General features: G+C 45.3%; 1 protein-coding gene across 12 annotated transcripts in view; it reads right to left on the minus strand.

Moving 5' to 3' along the window:
• Positions 1 to 22,478, minus strand: part of LOC135233218 (multiple C2 and transmembrane domain-containing protein 1-like) — a 154,133-nt gene that overhangs the window by 85,994 nt on the left and 45,661 nt on the right. For all 12 annotated transcript variants that reach the window (XM_064296534.1, XM_064296532.1, XM_064296531.1 and 9 more), the window contains exons 2-4: positions 21,358 to 21,472; positions 3,564 to 3,706; positions 1,623 to 1,702 (exon numbers count right to left, since the gene is read on the minus strand). In XM_064296534.1, coding sequence (XP_064152604.1) covers positions 1,623 to 1,702; positions 3,564 to 3,706; positions 21,358 to 21,472 — 338 coding nt within the window. The remainder of the gene's footprint in view (positions 1 to 1,622; positions 1,703 to 3,563; positions 3,707 to 21,357; positions 21,473 to 22,478) is intronic.

Here is a 22,478-nt window from a genome sequence, read left to right on the forward strand (position 1 = left end):
AAAATCTGTTGACAGCCTGCTTTTGTCTTTTACATTGCTAAAACATGTCCGCTATTTGTCTTTAAAATTTGTTTTGTACATCGCAAGGTTTCGGTCTTTGATGAGTGCCTCTTGTCACAGATGTTACCGTGAAGGGGGAAAGTGTTGGGCATCAACACTGTTGACAGGGACGGTCTAACGTCTAAAAACAACAACTGACGAGAACGAGAATCTTTTTTTTCTCCCAGCATTTGGCAATAGGACGTGTGTCAAATTCCAGCCCTGTAGAGCCGCAGTGCCTGCTGGTTTTTGGGGGCGTTCTCGCCACAAGTGTCTCATTCAAATCATTGATTGGCTGAGGAATCCACACACCTTGTTTCCAAGATCTTAACTGGCAGCTGATTGAAACGAAAAGACAAAATCCTGCACATACCGTCACCCCCTTGAGATTCAGTTTAACACCCCTGCAGTAGACTATTAATACGTTAATGTGTAAGCCTATAACCAGGGCTGTCTGAATCCCAAGGGGGCCACAGTATCTGTGGGTTTTTGTGTCTTCATGTCAATCATCTGCCAATTCACACCTTGAGAACAAGGTGTGTGGATTCCTTGGCCAATCGATGACTCAAATGAAACACTCGTGCCGCGAACACGCCGAAAACCGGCGGACACTTTTTCGACACATTTGGCCAATGCACATAACACCACAGGCTGCATTATGGTTGACAGTTACCATTCAAAACTGCCAAAAAAATCGATCACGGAAAGCACTAAAACAGAGAAGATATGGGGAGTTAAGGAATCTGTGGCACATGCGACTTCCGTGACAAACACCCAGCGTTACCAGTATATCCCAATCACATGATGAAATCCCCATCTGTATTATATGGAATTATTTTCCTCATCATCATGCTATATTATTTGGGGGTAGTTATTTGGCTGGTTTTATATATTGGGGGGTTGTAACCTCCTATCCCCCCATAAATGATGCCCTTATTCAGGTTATATGTTGGTGTTGATTTGAGGCACATCAGATAACAGTAGAGGACTCCACGTATAATCATCTGTCGAGAATGCGCATGTTAATTAATTTAATACTACAAGAATTCAGAGAAAGTCTGTCCGCAGCTATGTTTCAACAGTCATGAAAACAGTGTGAAGTGAAGATGTTGTTCTTAACCAATAAAATCTAGCGTAAGTGCTATGCTTCCTGCAATTGGTTCAAATTGGGTTCTCACAAGAAATGACCCACTCCAGAGTTTACTCGGAAGCAGCCTGAGACAATCTCTTTGAGAAGGACTAGGGAGGGGTTGTTGGGTCTGCACCAGGGTTTGATTGCCTTATACCACCTCAAACGAACCGCACCAAGAGGGCAATGCTCCAGGGTTCGATTCAAACGGTCTAAACAAGGTAGGTGTGAACACACCCAAAGTAACAGCTGATCCACTGATTCCAAAGCAAACTGACTAAAGGTTTGACATTGCCATAAGAACACATTAAATCTGAATGCAGAACCAAATAAACACACTAGATGGCACAGTGAAACCACAAACAAGGTCTTGGAGAAGCGAAGAACAGTAAAGTACCTTGGATTAAAAATATATAAAGAAACAGAATTAGAAAAATGAGCAATAAGAAGGAACCTTTTATGCTCCAGGGATTCAAGGTACAGGTAGGCCGAACCCATGAAGTCATCTTGAAGACCAAAGTCATAGTCAAAAACCTACGGCAGAATTACATCACAGTTAACCATTCTGTAATAAAATATATTGCCAAACATTAAAAAATATACTATTATAAGTAATATGTGAACATGAACATGCCAATACATCTTAATACATTTTTGTTTTTATTAAGATATTGAAATAAGGTGAAAGAAACAATAATTGGTTCTATTTCTGAATATATATTCACAATATATTTCTAAATATTAAATTATTGGATGTACATACATGGGAAGAATATATTGCCACATAAGGAACATCGCATTACATTAGTTTAGCAGATCTCATGGAACAGACCAATCAGTAGATTTCAAAAGACATTTGACACCCATTCTCGGCACACTGCAACAGAAAGAGCTCTTATCCTTAATGAAAATGGCTAAAGTCTGGATAAGTATCGGAAAAGATGTTCAGAGCTGGGGCAGCCAAACTTCAGTTTGAAGAGGCGAGATGGTCAGCAGTTTTCTTGACCACTGCAAGAACCTCATTTCACCACCAGGGGGCCAGAACACACAGGTGACGTGACTATGAATCGGATCTGCCCAGGACTGCAGCAGCAGTTCAATCTGTCTGGAATATTTGCATAATGAAGCCATTTGAAAATGAAATTTGTCAACCCACACAGAGTGGGAGAGGCTGAAGCAATGCATTCTGGGCTTTGGATGTGTATTCAAGCACACTGAAGCAAACTGTGAAGTCACAAAAGGCTGCAAGTTTAAAAATCAAAGAACAGGTTGAAATATGATTAAATACTGTAATTCAGGTATTCAGTTAAAAATTCATACTGAATTTAATAGTACAACATTTCTGCTACTTGATCTTCTATAGAGAGTAATTAATTTAATTGCATATTGAAGAACTTGCATAGATCATTATATTACATTACAGGCATTTAGCAGACGCTCTTATCCAGAGCGACGTACAACAAGTGCATTAGTTCAAAGACTGCAACACTGCCAACTCAAGCATACAGCAGGAATTTCTCAGGGGATTAAAACCAACAGCCTTTTTCAATGTTTGGCAATCTGGCCTTTGGCTTTTTCTGCCTTTTCCCCATCAGTTAAAGTGCAGATGAACACGTGCTCCCCTCCAAAACATGTGAACTCACTGCTTTACACAAGTTGAGCTTATGAGTCACAGGAAGACACTTCAGTCAGTAATGATGAGACATGATTCCCCAGTCAGGTGAATCCTTCCTTCCTTGGCAACGCTACAATCAACCGTATGTCACACTGTGGGGCGGCTGGCCACGGTCTAGATTTGACACCAGACTGCAGGGACCTATCCGCACACTATAACAGTGTCCTATCGGGATGAGCCACCCAGCAGCCCTGGTCCTGGCCTTCTTTAAAACTTGCATAACTGACCAATCCACCTGCCGAGAGAGTTCACTGCAGCATGACCTTTCCCTGGACGCATCATCAATATCTTGACTGCACCATTCCAATTAGTGTACTTATATGCATGCATTCGTACCATTATGTAAATCTTAGTCACACACACTACACGGCCCACTACACTCCCAACAACATCTCCTACCCCCAAACCCTGTGTCCCGCCCCTCTATGCGCATCAATATACCCATATGCAGGACCCTTTAACATTTTTAACTCAGTCTCATATGCAGACCCATGACACTCAAACTCAGTCCCAGCCAATGGGGTGTCCAGATTTAATTCTCCGCCCACTGCTGCACCCCACACCTCTTGAATTTCGTGATCTACCACACACAACTTCTTCACATTTTTAAAGCTTGCTGTCTTTTCCTACCCGTCACATTTCATTCCGTCCCAGCCGTTCAGTGTATCATGGTCTCCAGTCTCCGCCCCCCCTCCCAAGCCCCGCCCCGCCCACTGGTACCTTGACGTAGAGCGGCTCCTGTAGGTTGTCCACCAGCAGGGACACGCTCTCCTCCCACACGGGGTTCAGGTTCTTGTTGATCGTCCGGCTGCGGAACACCTCCCTCCCCGCGATCTTGAACTTCACATACGGATCGCTTGTTCCTGAGAGAGAGAGAGCGAGAGAGAGAGAGAGGAGGAGGGATGGAGAGAGAGAACGGGAGAGAAATGGTAAATGGTAAATGGACTGCATTTATATAGCGCTTTTATCCAAAGCGCTTTACAATTGATGCCTCTCATTCGCCAGAGCAGTTAGGGGTTAGATGTCTTGCTCAAGGACACTTCGACACGCCCAGGGCGGGGTTTGAACCGGCAACCCTCCGACTGCCAGACAATCGGCTATGTCGCTCCTTAGAAGAGGAAGAGGAAGGATGATGAAAGAGAGATAGGAGTGAAACTGCGGAAGTGGAACAATCTTTACAGTTGAAAAGCTTGTTGTTGAAAGCTTTGAGAAGTGTGATTAGTAAAAAAAAAAAAATTGGACTCTGTTAGCAACAAAACTGACAGTGCTTCAATTCCAGGCTTTGAAATATACAGCATGATGCACGGGACTGTGAGCATGCCTGGCACGGCAATTATAGTCCTGCCCTCAGGCTGAAAGTGCTCATCCAAAATAATGCAGAATGTTCACAACTGGCCATTCAGCATCATATTTGTACAGCTGACTTTCAGTAGCTTAAATCAGGGGAAAGTCCCCACCCATGGGACTTGTGCCCAGAGCTCCCTCTCTCACATGGAAGGAAACACCGAAATCATTGCTCTGCGCTCAGTGCGTGGGTGTTTAAAATCCCCGCGGAGATGAGATGTGACTCCACTGCTCATTATTCATTCGGGGGCATGCTGTGTCTCCCTCTTGCAAGCCATTTGCATCGCCCACAGCCCTGCAAGGACAGGAAAATTTATTAAAAATAAACAAAGTGCGGTCCCCTCAATTCTATTAGCTTACTCAGAAAAGCACAGCCTCTGAGGACACATCGCCCATCGTGATTCTTCTACCGTGAGGTCACGCATCACGTGACTCACGCATCACTCAGTCATGTGACCAAAACGGGTCAGGTCCAGTCTGGCTCCTCAGAGGGCTGGTGCCATCTGGTTACTCACAGTACAGGGTTTTCTCTCTGAGCAGTTCACCCTCCTCCACGGTGGGTCTTATTTCGGCCTTTGAGCTCAAACCCAGGAGAGGCCAATTAAAAGCTGTCGCACTGAATAATATATGAAGACCCGACAGGGCGCGCTCGAAGCTGGCGGAGTCTGCACACACACGCTTTCCGGCGTGTTCCGTCTCCCGCCGTTCGGACACAAGGATCATGGGAGACCGAAGGGGCTGAACACACATGTAAAAACAAAATCCATCAATATCCAGCGCGCTCGATTCAATACCCCTCAGTCTCTCTCTCAAAGGAGGATTGCGGGTTAGAGAGTGTAGTACAGATGCTGCGTTAGAGCCACTGCCCACGCATATCCTCTAGGTGGCACCGTTTCTCCATAACAAAGTGAAGGTGGGCTCCTCGGAAATGGAACACGTGACTCTCACCCACCCCCTCCGGGAAAACTGCAGAGGGCACTTCATCACGGATGTCCAGTTAATGTAGGAACACACTGCGTGGCCTTCTGGGGATTAACCCTTTGAAGTGTGGGATCACATACAAGTGATTAGAATGCTCCTAACTGAACATTCTATTGCTGATGTAATAATCACTATTGGTAACGGATAGAAATGGAGTTCTAGAACACTGCCTTAGAATTTTGGAAAAAACATTCCAGAAAGCCTACTCTTCAAAGGGTTAATGCTGGCTGCTCTACAAATGTAATGTAAAAGGCCCGGAGCATTCTGCCATCAATGGAGCAAACACCCTAGGGGCCAGGTCAGCAAGGCCTGAAGGAAATGAGAAGGCTAAGCATATATATGGGACATGCATGCGCATGCATACACGCACAAGGCCATATATGTACAAATGCATAAAAACACATTCACTAACCCATGTGTGCACGCTTCAACAAGCACAAGCAGGCACACACTCACATGCACACGCAGGCAGCCACGCATGTGCAAACACACGTACAAATGCAAGGACACGTATGCACACACACACGAGCACTCATATCTATGCATACAACGGACTTCTGAGTGTAGTCCCACGTATAATTAACTTTGCCACAGCAGTCTGCATGACTTGCATGACTCGAAGCATTACTGCCTTCTCATTGCATTTTTTTAATCAGGAAAGAGTACAGTTTCACGACAGAAAAAATAAGCGTGCCAATCAAGTTTACAGAATTGCGTGCCTCGTCCATTCAAACCACACAAACGGTTTGGGTGTTCTTACAATAATACGGAAAAAATATCAACACCAGAGCAGGGGTCGTATGACTGAAGTGAAATGAAATTGACCACAACCAAAATCATTACCCAGAAGTAATGAACATCGGAATTAATTACTGGAGTGACCCTTTTTGGTCTCCTTTAACCTGTACTATAGAGTCATGACTACTGATCTCATTTTCATAATTCTGATTTAGCAACTGCTGCAGACTACACATTGTGTGGGTGTGTGTGTGTGCATGAGTGTGCAAATTGGTGAGTGCAAGAATGTGTGTGTGTGTGTGTGTGTGAGTATGTCTAGGTGTGTGTGTATTTGTGTGTGTATATTGGTATATTTTTGTGCGTTTGTGTGTATTTATGTTTATGCATATTTGTATATGTTTTTGTATTTGTGTATGTTCATGCTTGTGTGTGTGTGTAAACTAATAGTAATGCTAAAAGCCACAATTCTCATTTAAAATATTGTGTCCTCCTAAAAAAGTAACTCAGCTCTAAGGAGGGAAGGTAAGGGCAGAGGGCTTTGATAACATCAGTGTGTTTGGAATGGGATTAGTATCGCTGGTCATCGCCCAGCCCCTGATAGGACATCAGCCCCGGTGCGCTCTGAGTCAACCCTGCTGCTCTCCCTGCCGCCAAATCCGTCACACACCCCTAACTGCAGGAGATCGTCCCGAGGTCTGGCTCGGTCCGGCTGAGGCGGGACCAGGCCCAGGGGACGCGGGGGAACACCTCTGCCCTCTACCATCACTTAGCCGCTTGGAGACCTAGAGACGGGCCTAGCGCAGTGCTCAGCCTGGTAGCGTAGTGAAATCAGCCTCAGCACCGCAACCTGAATTGACCGACAAAGCAGTGGGCGGGGGTTTGTATGGAGGCGGATTTGGCACGTTAGGATCTGTGCCGAAATACGCCCGTGGGTATTTTCATCCCACAGCTTCCAAGGCTCTGGGGTGGCCTCATCCCACAATGCACCGCAACAAAGGATCACACTTCTGCGTTGGCCTCGTCCCACAATGCACCGCAACAAAGCATCACACTCCTGCGTTGGCCTCGTCCCACAATGCACCGCAACACAGCATCACACTCCTGCATTGGCCTCGTCCCACAATGCACCGCAACACAGAATCACGCTTCTGTTAAGTAATATGCTGGAGTGGGAATAAAAAAAAAAAAACCCACACATGAGCCTCTAAGGATCGGCAAGAAACGACCTGCTCAATCATTCTCTCCACATTTACAGCGCTCTGTCATCTTCAGCGCATTTCGACAGGTTTCACCCCCATTATCGTCCTTCCTGGGACCGGGTAGAGAACACAGGTGGCAGAGAGGACGAGAGACCGGAGGAAACGGCACGCGGCCGTCTGAATCAGCAGGGCGGCCGCTGCCAGTGAACCGGATTACCGGCTCGGCGGGTGGTGGTGGCGGCGTGATCGTGACCGCCCCGGGGCCCGCTTAAAGGAACCACCGCGCGCGCGGCCGCCTCCTCCCTCCACCCGCCTACCGAACAGCGACATGAGAGAAGGAACCACGACAGTGCAAATGCGAACCGTAAAAAATCCATTTCAATAATGCTGCTTTCTGGGGTGAAGCTGAGCGTGTGCAGAAATTCAGCAGGATTAGTTAAATTAAGGATTATTTAATTAATTACACTAAACGCTCCTGCACACCGTCTTTATTCCAGCTTGGGACATGCCTACCCTCCCTCCAAACACTCACTCAGGCCCCGCACCAAACTTTTCCAAGGCCCCTCCCACAAACCTAGTCTAGGCCCCGCCCCTGGCTTGGGGAGACTCGACAGGAGACGTCAGGCAAAGACCTGGAAAAATCTAGGCTATCCTGACTGCAACCTTTCCTGCATATTTACTTTTGATTGATTGTTGATCTCATCACTGCTGAAGCCAGCCAAGAGAGGTCAAACCCTGAGCAATAATGAGCAGGGAAATTAACATATTCTTTAATATGCCTGGACTTTCATTGCCTTCTCTTCCACTTCAGACGTTCAGTAATGGGCCTTGTAAATAGGCAATGGATTATGTACAGACTGGGATCTTAACGATCCCTTATTCCCCACTCATTGCACTTGCAATTAAGAGGCCTGAACATTTAGACAAAATTCTTTTTTCAAAATTCAAAGTCAGTGTTCTAGAGCAATTGCCAGTTGTGATAGTTACATCAGCATTAGAATGTTAGGGACATTCTAATCGCATATTTGTGGTCTCGCACCTGGATAGGTTAATCACCTCAGACACTGGAGTGTACAGGGCTTCACAACAAATGAAGCGCCACAGACTCTTTGAACCTTTGAGTGTCATCAAGTTTGAGCGCTATCACAGTTTGCAAAGGCATCTGATGTTTTTAACAGTACATGACACCCTGTATCCCAAACTTACATTGGGGGAGGGCTAGAGGGGCACTTTAAAAAAATCACTGACATAATTATGGGCCATTTCAGCAGTTTGGCCTTTGGGACAAGACATGCACACGGTGGACCTCCGAAACATTAGTGGGGAAAATGCACGGGGATGCAGTGCCTCTTGGAATTATGGGTACAGTAGTACACGGCAGGAGAACAGGTTGCCACGTCTCAGAGGATGAATGTTACCGACTCAAAATGGAAGACAAAAAAATCTGTTGGCAGAGACTCATTCACAGGGAATCAGCCCCCCATGTCTGATTTTCCTGAGCTAGCCAAAAATGGGAAAAAATGTTTTCCTATAGCGAACGCATCACTCATTGATCTGAGGTCACCATCCATCTCCGCAACTGGACGCTGGCCTTGAATGTGCATAACATATCAGCGGAATGTTCCAAGAAGCGATTCACCTATCCGCCTGGGGAAATTCAACCACGCGAGAAAACTGCAAGCAGCTGGGCCCCTTGACCACATAATGGTCACTCTCTCTCTCTCCATTTCCCCCTCTCTCCCTCCCTCCTTTTCCAAGCGCCGGATCGATATTGTCCAGACACGCAGTCCTGCTGTCTCGCAGCACCGTTGTTTTTTTGTTTTTTTAAGTGGTCCATATTTTCCATCCTGTGGTTCAACAGCTTGAAATTACACGGAGGGCCAGGTATCCCCAAAAACAGATTTCTCGGGTCTGCGGTTCAGCGCAAAGTGTGGAAACAGAACAGCAAGTTCCTGTGAAAAAGCTCTGGCGCAATCACACAAGCAATCTGCAACGAGAGAACTCCATAACCACTTCTGCCTTTGCCCATACAGACAGCCAAGTCCCATTAGTGAAACTACCTGGGCCAGGGAGAGCTTAATACATGAAAACAAGTACAAGCAAGTTTCTGTTTTTTCAGATTTCTGAACTCTAGGCAAGGCTAAAAAGCTGGCACACAACAATAGTCTCCGTTCGTTCGGATATAGATGAAGTTTGAGATATTGCTAATGCCTAGCTTACAGCACATGACAGGATTTTTAGTCAATATTTTGCAGTTTCAAAGATCTTAAAGCAATCCTAAGAATATTCCCAGTCTTCGCACAATCGCTGTGCACACACGCTGTTTAATGCAAAACTGTCGCAGCTCTCCCGATACAGTCTTAAGCTAGCCTGCGGCTCTTGCGAAAATATCTGACCGATTCGACTTTATCAGATGTCTTTAGGCATGGCTCGTGCAGTGTGTGACCCCTGTGACCATAGCCTGTGACTACTTGTGTAGTGTGAGCGTTCCTAGGCTGGAAATACCGGCAATTTCAAAGTTGTTAGGACTTTGTTAGGATTCTGAATGACAAAATCATAAAAGACATTAGTGGTATGGGAGTGAGACTCTGCCACCCTCATTCAGGGATGTCCCATTAGAAGAAACAGCAGCACTGATCTAGGGTGACTATTTCTAGGGAACCTCTCCAGACCAGAATCCAACTATTTCACACAGCTCCACAGAGCAACGTCAATGTTTATTTCAGCTACAGGTCACGCAGAGAGCACCTCCCTTTCATCCACTGACCACGGTACTGCTCAGCTAACGTTCAGCTAAAGCTACGTTCAACTGCGGAGACTCGGTTCAAGACCTCTCTCACAGGCAAGCCAAGACAGAGGCTGCATCTCCAAAACACGTCAAAGAAATACGGTGCTACTGAAAGACCAATCAGCAGCGGCCAAAGGTCACAGAGACACACAGTCAGTGTTTGTTTTACCTCGTTTTACCTCTCAGAGGGACGCACAAGATACACAAGCAAAACAAAAGGGATAGCACCTAACGTTAAGGGCAAAGGCATTTGGGACTGCTGCTACAACAGCTAATAATTAAAGCACGCATAGTAATACGCTCAGGCAGTACGGCGTTGGAGCAACTGTGCTGTTAACATATCATTACTCAACCGCATCGCAAGGCAAAGGTCAAAAGAACAAAACAGAACTGCTCTTTGCAATCTGTCGTGGAGGCTCCACATTATCTTTACCCAGCACTAAAAAGAGAATTATTTATACATTCTGTTAGATAGTTTTTTTGTCCAATTAGAACACTGAACTTGTCCAGTGTTGTTGTGTTTTCATGCACCCTTATATAGATGTCTCATGCAATAAGAGACTGCAAGACAATAGGAATCTGGAGTAATTAAGTTTGTTCGGGTTATCATCTTAGGGACTCAAGAAGTCCCTGTGCGTGCCAGAAAGCTGACTGCACACTCCTCTTCTTTTCAACACGTTCACTCTTAGCAGAATTTCAAAGCGGGGCTCGCTCATTTATGATAAAGTTAATAGGATAAGCAGGACCCAAAACAATTTGATTCAAATCAGTTCTGTTTTTTCAGTTCTAATCAGTTCTTTTTACAGAGACTGTGGAAAACAAGGGTACAGGAAAAATGTGGCAAGACTGAGTCGCCTGAACCCCAAAAAACATTCAAACTGTGGAACCAGCAGTTTCTGAGAGAGACAAGGATGCCTACGATGGTCAAAGGTCACAGAGCGAATCAGGAGTCGAGGTGTCTCGGTCTGCATAGGCTAAGCTTGCTGCCTTTTGGTACATACAAAGACCCACCGAGAAGACAAGATAATTGTAGTCAGCCAGCAGGGTTGCACCTTCCCCCCCCCCGTTTATCAGCGATGGCACAGCTTATAATGGCGGCCTGATGTTTATCTGCTCACCCACACGAGAGCCTCCCCGATTTCCCCGCCCACTGAAACCCCGTTACCGAGCAGCACGAAGACGCGAGCGCAGCGGGATTTTATCTTCCCCGCGCGGCGGTAATTTACGTCGGCGGTCTTTCCGGCGACGGCTCGTTCGTCGGCTCCGGCAACTTTTTTTTTTGCGGCCGTGTTTGTGTTTCCGCGCCGCGGCAGTTACACCTCGTTACCGGGCACGTCGAACGGCTTCCATTAACACGCTTTATTGCGCCAACCTACGGCCATTACCGCAAATGAAAATAAACGATTTATAAATAATGAATGGGCCGTCTATTTGGGAGGGCGGCTGCCACGGGACAGTCAGCTGCTGCAAAAGGGGTGTAAAATCAAGTTCTGGAGAGGTCTGGCCCACAAGCAAAAATCTTTTCCCCAAGATTGCAGGATGAGGGCGTCTCCTCGTTTATTGCACATTCATAGCAAATTACCATCATCATTAATTCAGCTGCAGGATCACAGTAACGAGAGAAGAGGGCTGTCCACAGATACCTATCCACTGGAATATTATAAGTCTCCTGTTCATTGGCTATTTAATTTTTTTTTATTAGGCTCGGCACACCTTACTGCTGGATGCTACATTCGACATGGGAAAACAGAAACTATAACAAAATCCAATTACACGTGCATAGTAAATTAATTAAGAATCATACAAGAATCACAAGAGTAATATCATCAATAATACTCTCATCATGTTGTCGCCTGTCCTTTAAGTGTCTATACGCACACACACACACAAACACACACACGTACATACAGACATGCATATACATGCAAGCACACACATGCACATACACACACGTACATGCATACACACATACACACACACAGACACGCAAACACATGCATAGTGACATGCACATACACGTCCACACACACACACCCGCTCTTTCTCTGCTTTATGTCCCCATACAAACATAGAACTGTTTCCCCCACAGTCTGTGCTGTATATTCCAAATAGGACTGATTATATTCACCTCAAATCCAGCCTTCAACAAAAGATGATGGACCTCATCCCTCACACAGAACCACAGTATGCAATTCTGTGCTCATTTTGAGAGCCCGGGAGAGGGTGTACGCTGTATGAACTGAAGCTCAGCGTGGTTTCACAAGTGCATTGAATCAATCGATCTTCATGGGTTTCTGGTTATTTCCCTCTCCCTGCTTGGCAGTATTTTTCCAGTAAACAAAATGGGGAAAGCAGTATGGAAATACACAGGCCAGACAGAAAAACTGTTACTGGATAAAATCTAGGGGAAAAAATAGTGAAAGTGAAATCTGATTCTAAAAATAACAGAGAAACATTTTTCTATCAATATTGCAATTGCACTCTAAAAATAAACTGTGGTTCTCACAATTTTCTTTGGCAGAATGCCTATATATTGAACCACAAAAGAACAAATACATAATCTTCTTATCTAATCTAATCTAATCTAACCCAATCTGTCTTTAGGTTCTTACTTTGATCATCTGGGTGTATCCGAGATTCGTCACAGAGCCACAGCCAACCGTTTATTGAACTGAACATTGTTTTTCAATTAAATCAACTTCAAATGAACTCAAAATAATTTAACACTTTATTCAATACTCACTCAAGTGTCACTGAGATTTTTTTTTTTTTTGTAAAAATTTTAACAAAGGTATCAAAATCCTGTGAGACATTACCTCACTGCATAATTAAAAAGCAGCGAGAGAAAGTTCCCGGTGCTCATTGCTACAGCCACACACTGTAACGTTTGGAATCCACATTAAGAGAAGCACAGAATACCAAAAACATTCATGCCAAACACTTAGGAGATATGAGCTACAATTAGCACGATCACTTTTCTCATCAGTCAAGACTAAATGGCCACGCTAACCTTTAAAGCAGACGATTTTAAAAAAGTGCATCTCTCCACAAACACAGCGCTTGGTTCTGACCGCGCTTCGTATTCCCAAACGAACGATTTGCAGACAGCAGTAAAATAATATTGTGATCTAAGGTGCGAGAAATCTGTCAAGCCTAAAATACCAGCCTGCAATAAAATCAAATAATTACAGCTGAAGGCCTGGCGCAGGAGATATAGACGGGAATAAAAATAGCGCGTTTGCAGAGGCAGTGGGCCCCATGAGTCAGAAAAGCGATGGCCCACTTGGATCATCCGTTAACCGTTACGAGGACGCCATTTACTCCAGGATGCAACGCGAAAATATGCGGTCGCATTGGACTGGATGCTGCGATTCAGTGCTTACAGCCTACAGGGCTTACACCTTGCATGGGATCTCTCGCACGCACGCACGCACACACGCACACACGCACACACACGTACAAATTTCTCTGAAAAGTACATCAGCACTCCACCCAAAACAGATCCACTTCTCCGATGCACCCAGGTGACTAATTTCCACCCTGAGCCCGAAGAGAAGCAAAATATCAAAAAGGTTCATCCTGATGCCCCATGCTGTTCATGAAATAGCAAATCAGGTATTTCGGAAAGTCAAACATACCTTTCACAAAGAACGCAGAACAGTAAAGGAAGTTTTGGAAAATAATCACAAGAGTGTGAATAGATGTCAAGGACCTGTACTGTGGCCGCCCAGCTGCACAGAGGTTGAGTAAACCTCATTTAATTTAAGTACTGATGCAGCTAATTACCCTCGGTTTGCCCTAAAAGGCTCATTAAATCTATTGAAAATGAACCAGTTGTTGTCAAACCACGGTCAAAGACTGATTGTCCAGTCTAGCTGCTGCAGAACTCAATGAAGACCAAATGCTCAGACGTGAATATAAAAGCAGACAAGCTGCAGCTCAATCATTTGGTTTCCAACAACAGCTGCTAATACTCGGCAATAAAGATAGCTTTCACACTGACAACGCGGAATGCTGATATAGGGGTAGGCTGAGCAGCAGCTAAGGCAGTTAGGCTGGAAAACTCAAAGAGAATGGATCAGAATGGTTGTGAATGGATCAGAGCCAACATGGAGCGGGGGAAGGAACTCGAAGGTGCCAAGTGAGAACACAGGAAAGAAGTACCTTGCCAATACCACAAATAGGTCTCGCACAGGTGCAATGCAGACCAATTAAGGAAAGAAACAGGTCAGGTAGAGATCGAATGGAGACATATGGCCACGGAATACAAGATTACTGACTGTGTGTCCCTGGAGAGAATAGCAAATGTACAGAAACAAACAAACGGTTAAAGAAAAAGAGGTTTCTGATCTTCATGAAAGACAACAATGGCATGGAGGACCAAGCAACAGGCACGGCTTGGCAATGCTTCACTGCAGTATTACAACCACATGATCCATCCATTCCTATCTATCCATTTTCTAAACTTGTTATTCCTCATCCGGGCCTCCACAGCGCGGTTGAGGAGGGAGGGGGGGGGGGGCATATCCCAGCATGCATTGGGCGAGAGGCGGGAACACACCCTGGACAGGCCGCCAATCCGTCGCAATGTGCAACCAGCATAACGACACCTCAGAATAATTACATTTCTACAGCAGGAGTGACACGCACACACGACGGGCCTCGGGGGGGGGGGAAGCGATTCGGGCGTTCATGCGCCACTGCACCGAGGCAGGGACAGACGAGAGCCCGCTAAGACGCTATCGCAGAGAGCGACAGGTCTAATTGCGCGTCATTCTAAACTCCCCAGCCAACCCCTTCTTCCCGAGCCCGGCGCTCGGGAGCCACTTCAAAGAGAACAGCAACGCCGACGCTCGAAGCCCGGAAACCGCAGGAATACATTTACAAGACGCGAGCGAATTACACGGCAGACGGAAAACAGCTCATGAATATGCATTTAGGCCACCTGTACGCAGCGCTGGGAATACTGCGTTTGCATGTTACGCAACATCAGGCGAGACGAGAGCCTATTTCTGACTCCGTCTTCGCCTCGCTTTCGCTCAACGCTCTCCTCTGTTGGCTCCCGTAAATTGGAAGTTGATATTTTGCTCGGCGCCAACCTTGTGTGTCAAAGAAAAGACTGTAAATCACAGTGGATAAACTGTGTTGATGTGGTGGTGGATAGAAACCCCACGCTCTGTAATACCTGAGAGAGAGACTGAAACTCAATGTTTCTTTATAAAACTACGCACACAGTTAAGAAGAGGCAACTTTTTTATAATTTTATTTTGTTTAATTGTTCAGTCCTCTTCTGCTTCAAGCCAGTCCTTCCAAATTCAGTTCACAGTTTGGAATCAGTCTGAGAAAAGTCAAATTAAATTGTCTTCATAAAATCTGATGAATTACAAAACTCGGTAGACGACATATAGAATCATTTCTTTTCTGGCACCGAGGAACATAAATCTCAAGCCAGCCTGCCAGGCCAGCATTTATATTGAGAGTGTGAGACAAAAACTGACAGGAACCTTTAATGACGAATACCCGAGCATTGCAGTGAACAGTGGGAATCTGAAATCACCGGATCTGAATGACGTGCCATTTCCCACGTACTGTATGTATGTGCCTGATTGATGGCAGCATCCTGTTCCGGCAGCACATTTCTGGATTGGCGTACGGGTTGGAGGGGGGGAGAGCGAAGGGCTAGTTGGAGGATGGATGGTTGTTTAGCAGGAAAATCCATATGGCAGCTCTCTCCAGATGAAAGTCCCCACCTCATCACAAATCCATTTCCCAACCCCCCCCCCCCCCAATTCTCCCGGAGCTGCCCCTCCATCCACAGGTACAAATCCAATCTGACATACGTAGCGCTAGCCGACAGCGCACAATATTTCAGCACAATTTGATCTGTACTGTTCTGCTCAGAAATGAAGCTTGGATCTGGGCCAGGTCTTATGTGGGCTGCCTCATCCTTCTAGCTGGAATGGCTCCTCCACTCCCCCAGGCTGCTCTATATGAGTTTCCCATAGAGATGAAGCCTGCTGTGTTAATACATCACTCACTGGCCCTGCGACAGATGCAAACACACAATGTGGGAAAACAAACACACACATACACACACACACACACACACACAACCCTGCCCCCGTGCTCCTGTGACAGATGCAAACGCACAATGTGGGAAAACAAACACATACACACACACACAACCTGCCCCGTGATCCTGTACAGATGCAACGCACACGCACGCACCAGCACCACGCACGCACAGCACGCCCCCGCCCGTGCACACGACTGCAACGCACAATGCAGGAAACAAACGCACCACCACCACACACAGCACGCACGCACGCACGCACGCACGCACGCACGCACGCATACACACGCACACACTGCCCCCTGTGCTCCTGTGACAGGAGCAGGTGTGTGGATTAAGCAAGCCGGTCGGGGGGGGTGTGACTCCCAGAGTGTCTACAGGAGACAGTTTTTCCGCTTGCGTTTTTATGCATTGCATGTTTCTGATACCCAAGGATACCCAATCTTCCCCACATCTGTATCAACAGATTTTCTGTATTTGCTAGTGTTTCTTCTTCATGTACACATCATGCGCACGTGTGTTTTGTGTGTGTGTGCGCATGCGTGTGTGTGTGTGTGTGCGCGCGCATGTAAAGAAATACAGCAAATACAGAACCTGCACATTAGCGCAGGTCGCTAATGCACTGCACTTCCCCACTGAGTTAGCAGTTATCACACGCTAACACGCTAAGAAAATGACAGGTAATTAGCCTTCATCTGAAATTCTGATGACTCCAATTGGTTCCACAAAGCTAAAAACCGTGCAATGACATTTCAGCTGACACTTATTTATTTCCTGGATTATTTTCCTCTCTGAGGATAATTGTAGTGGTCTGTGAACAAAAGGTTTATGAATTTATATAGTTTTCTCATTTCTGCTTGCTCTTTCTTTGGCAAATATTTTAAATATTATAATATTTTTGACTTTTCCCTTTAGGCAAAGCTGTTACAGCATCTGCTCTACAGTTCTATGCCACGTATGGGTTTTGAACCTACAATCAGTGGGTTACAAGCTCAATTCCTAAAGGTTTACAAATGGGAGGACATCTGCTATGCCTTTGTAAAGTTACAGGCCAATTTAAGTTTTTGCACCATTTATTTAAATTTGTATGTAACCAAGCGGGTCAAATAAGAACAAATTCTTTACAATGGTGGCTGGGCAAAAAAGAGTGGGACTTATTAGATAAGTACATATACTACATATACTACAACTACATAAACACAATATTAGATATAGATAGTCTCCCCCCCCCCCCGGGCTTGGGTAATCCACACACCTGCTCCCGTCACAGGAGCACAGAGGGCAGGGGGAGAGCCCTTCCTCCTCCCATCATATGGCTTACGGGAGACCTCATTTCGGCACAGAGGGATGTGATAGGAAGATTACTGGGTCAGGGTCGCACAGTAGAGAGGTGTTGACAACCTGACTCACGCGTTTAATGTGGTTCCTGCCCTCGCGCACACACCACCCCCGATTGCTGAACTGGAGCAATCTGCCCCATTCATTGGTCTGGTTAGGCCCATTCTGGAGTGGTGGTGAGCAGGTAAACCAGTCTGTACAGGCTATTTATTCCAGATACACTCAAACTGCAGGAGCTGCAGCAGTCATAAAACTCACAGAAGTACACAATCTACATGATTCCCAGAGGGAAAAGAAAAAAAAAAATCATTATGCGTATAACAATACCTGCATTTCAGTAAAGTAAGACTTGAGTTAAAAAAAGAACACAAAGTGCGTTGGCTCTTTGATTGGACCGCACACAGCAGTTAGAGCCCTCATAAGACTATTTTCAGAATCATGCATTTGATGATATGTAGGCTACATTGCCTCATCGGGTAAAAAGGAAATTGCACGCAATATAAAAAAAATCAGCTCAGTGTGAAATTAAACGGACCGCTGCATGTCCCTTAACATTTAAAACGTGGTGAAATGTGAGGACCGGCTTCACAATCAGCGAGTGCTACTTATTAAATTAAGCATGCCTACCATTCAGCCTTCCAGGACGTTCTCAGTAATCGGATTAACGGCCGTTGAAATCCGCTCCGTGTCTTATGGCTTTCCCCCTCTCCCTACAGCAGGCCATGTCTTAGCTGGCATAGTGGAACAGCTGGCGAGGGACGGTATTTTTTTAGTCACGCTTGTCGGTTAGCTAACGTGGCGTTGGAGATCAGAGGCGGCGAAGGCGACACAGGTGCGAGCTGGGGTATTTATAGCCCGGCGCTATCGGGACGTCCCGTCAACCGTCACACACCTGGGCTCGATTCGGGAGAAAACGGGGGGCGTTTCCACTCCATGGCGAGGCGCGTACGGCCTGCGGCTTCGGAGACGGCGAAGAGTCCGATAAGCGCTGCGCTCTGTGCTGCTGACCTCTCAGAGCAGAGCGTAATCAGGCCCTTCTCCATGACAGGCGTTTAGCAGACGCTCTTATCCAGAGCGACATACACTGCTTTAACATAGCATTTACACTGCATCCATTTACACAGCTGGATATATATATACTGAAGCAATGTAGGTTAAGTACCTTGCTCAAGGGTACAACGGCAGTGTCCTACCCGGGAATTGAACCTGTGACCTTTAGGTTGCAAGACCAGCTCCTTACCCATTACACTACACTGCTTCCCCAATTACCTCCAGACATTAGCCTAAAAGGTTGACTTCGGTGACAGTTGCAGGCACTCAGGTGAGAGCTGTACCGAATGCAAAACCAGTCACGCCACAGTAAACAATCACACGGCGAGCATCCGATGCTCGTGGGTCCTTGCAAATTCCTTCCGGAAGCCACCGAAAAAGGATAAACGGCTCATTTGCCCGAGTTAGCTCCGCAGTGATTTACCCAATGTTATTAGGAGGCAGCTCACTGGTAGGAAGGCCTATTCTGAGGAGAATCTCTCCAGACTGTGAATTTAATCAGGGCTGCTGTATTCAGAATAACTTTTTGGCATGCTTGATTGAACACAGATGGGAGGAAGATGAAAAGCCTCAAGCTTATCCACCAGAGGGGAAATTCACCATCCGTCCATCCATTATCTACACTCGCTTATTCCTGGTCAGGGTCAATCCATCGCAGGGCAAAGATTGCCAATCCATCGCAGGGAAAAGATATTTACCATAGTTACATTTCTACATGATTTTATCTGCTCAGTGACTAACACAATAGATGCAGTACTGACGCAGGGGTCTCGGTGATTCTGGTTCACATTTATGATCCATCCCTGTAAGCAATAAAGCTTTGACTCGCAATATGGTGTAACCAGTAGTAATGTACTGAAGTATGATACTCAAACACTGAAGTATCCCATCAATTACGGATCCAGAAACAGCCATGTGTTCAAAGCTTGGAAATCTATTCTGCGAGCATTGGAAGTTACCATTTGTTACAGCAGATTGCTCCACAGTCCTCACCCCCATTAACAAAAAAAGACTACAGCCAATGCCAGAGCTAATCTTTGGCAGCACTTACAGTGCAGATGAACCTTAATGAATCTCCAGCCTTTATGACAGTATGCTCCTGTACTACATAGCTATCGACAGGCTCAGACTGAGTGATTACAGGCGTGGGACAAGATGACCAAACATTTCCATAAATACTGGTGCCATAGGCTGGGGTAAATCTAAAACACCTGGCCCCGTCTTTATGACGTTAAAACAAACACAGACACGCAAATGATCTGGTCTCAACTGCGGACCATACGACAATACAATTAAATACGTATTTGGCTGTGGCGGTACTGCTGGATCGAGGCTTTAACAAATTTCCAGAACGGTTCGAGGCAGCAGACTTCACCAATGGTACAGGAGCACAAACATAGACATTAGCAGGAATAAAAGTAGCAAATTGAATTGGTACAACAGCAATTAATCTCATTAAGATTTCTGTTGATAATAAATATTTTCTATTTATTTCAAGTTACATCTTAATGTCTATGCTATTACAAGCATAGACTAAAAGAACATTGTCTGCCCATTCAGATTGGATTTCAGGCTAAAAGCACTGGCTTTCTGTGCAGTGGTGTACCCAATGGCTTAGAATCAGCTTGCCAGGAGTCTCACAGAGAGCAGGATCGTTGGACACAGCATCTCCCAGGCCGGATGGGATGTGGTCAACAGCATTTGAATCGCCTTTTCAAGCGAGAGCAATACCTGCAGTTCAAGGTGTGCATTCTGCCCGCCCCGGCTGCGCTAGAAATCCAGCCGCAGCACAGCCGAACTGCGCAGACAGACTGGCTGCCTGCATCCCTGAGGATGTGTGTGATAATCTACACGCTTCAATATTTACAGAGGATGCTGCAGCTATGGGACAAGCCTTTCAAATGCAGGTCCAAATAAAAGAAGTTGGTAGTAAAGAAAAAATATTGGTAGAAATAGCTAAAAAGGAAAGAAATGGTACAGTGACCAGGTTGCATATTTACACCTATACAGTATATGGAGGTGAGTTATGGGCCATAATAAGGCTTAAAGAGGTCTATAGAGATAACCAATAGAAATCCTGCATGCTTAATTGCAAAAAAAGTATACTAAAGCTCATTACAGACATGCATTCCAGGAATAATTACCAATATCCACTGCTTATTAGCATCCAAAAATAAGTTTGTCTTCATTACAAGGCTATAATCATATCCTTAATGCTCAAAACAATAAGTCCGGGAATCCTCATTTACCACTTAAGGAACTCTGTTCAAATCCCCACCATTTAAGGCCAGCAACGGCCTGATAAGTATTAAAAGAAATGGGGCAATATACACTTTGGACTTTAGCAATGAAAAAGCCGCACAAGAAGAAAGCTGTAGAATGCTGAACCTAGGGCAATGTTATATTCTAATTAAACACAAGCACAGCCTGACCAATGAAACAGGATGGCAGGGCAGGGAGAGCCTTTTGCTTGACAGAACAGACTCTGAGAGCTAAGCATGAAACAGAAGGCTGCAGATTGTCCGTTTACACTTAATTAATGCTTCCTGCTGTGAGTATGTACAGTCACAAGAACAAAATATAAAAATATGCAATGATGAGAACAGGTCATTCAGCCAATCTAGGCCGGCCATTTACCTATAAACCAGACAGCAAACAGCACTGTATCAAGCCTGGACTTAAATAGAGAGAGACACTCTGCCTCTACTTATGAGGCTAAGTAAAGTACTTCCTGATATCTGTGAGAAACTTACCTTCAGCTAATTTGTACCTAGGGCCCCCCCCTTTGTTCTACTGAAAGAACTGGAAGACATTTTGAAGTTCACTTTGTAAACCCCTGGTGTAATCCATGAAACCTCAGTCGGTACACAACATCACATTCAGTCGGCAGACCCTTTTACAATGTAGAATGCTGCCTCTGGTTCCTTGACGCTGAAAGAAAAAACGCAACAACGCAAGAAAAAACGCAAAAAAAAAACAAAAAACAACGATTTCAGCTCTTACCTCCCCGGTCCCGTATGGCCAGATTATTTCCCCTCTTCAGCACAATGTCCAGCTGGTACATTCCCAGATTGGCAGGCAAGGGCAACACATTACTTGGTCCAACTATGTTGATGCCCTGTGGGGTAGAAAGGAACAGGGTGTTTAATCTGGGGCCAGCAAACTGCACACAGGCTCTGTATAGGATATATATATAAATGCACTAGCTGCCATGTTAGCTGGTACATCCTGTGTTTCAGTGAAAAATGGTTGGTAACACTTTACATTAAGCTGCAGTTATACCTGTGTAGTTCAATTGTAACTAATTCGGTAACAAGTTATTACCAAGTTATTCCAACTTAGGTGACATGGAACAACAGTGGTATTCCTAATTACACGTGAAACAGGTCAGCCCTGTTACATCTCTCCTGCTAAAACACATTACAGACACAATACAGGCAGTGAAAATGACAGACAAGGTTTGTTTGTTTCTGTATTATGAAGATATAGCATATGAGTGTATATACAATGTTTTAAAAATATTCACACACGTAATTATTCCATGTTACCTTTGTTAGAGTTACTCAGTAATAACTTCTTTTTTTTTTTAAACCAAAATTAGTTACAATTCAGCTACACAGATATAGCTACAACTTAACGTAAAGTGCTACGGTATCAAATGGCTTGTTGCATACAGGCACTCTTTATTCCATATAGATCCTGCTCGAGAGTAAAACTGCCAATGAACACAGAGGCTGACTGTGGCTGAGGACCCCACGCAGTGATGCTTGATTGGCCACAGTGTCCCACGAGGTAGGGGAGTACAGCAGCTCTGCTGGACATGCAGTCCAGGACAAGCACCCCACAGATTGACAAGAACTGGCAGCCATTTTAAATAGCATGCGTGAGCCTTCCCCCTCCAAAATCGACATACATCACAGCGATGCAAAGGGCTTCTAATTGCAAATGAGTGTTCAAGACGGGTGAATAAAGAAAGTATTTGGACAAGAAGTTGTTTAAAAAATAATTGGCTAATAATCTGCTTCACTGGCGCCTACCAGCGTCAGACTGACTCTAAGTGCGCTAAGCCTTGACGCTGCGCGGGATGTTAATTAAAACCTGCGCGGTTCTACGCCCGAGTTGTA

This window comes from Anguilla rostrata, chromosome 10 (assembly GCF_018555375.3).
Source record: "Anguilla rostrata isolate EN2019 chromosome 10, ASM1855537v3, whole genome shotgun sequence".
NCBI classification, from domain to species: Eukaryota; Metazoa; Chordata; class Actinopteri; order Anguilliformes; family Anguillidae; genus Anguilla; species Anguilla rostrata.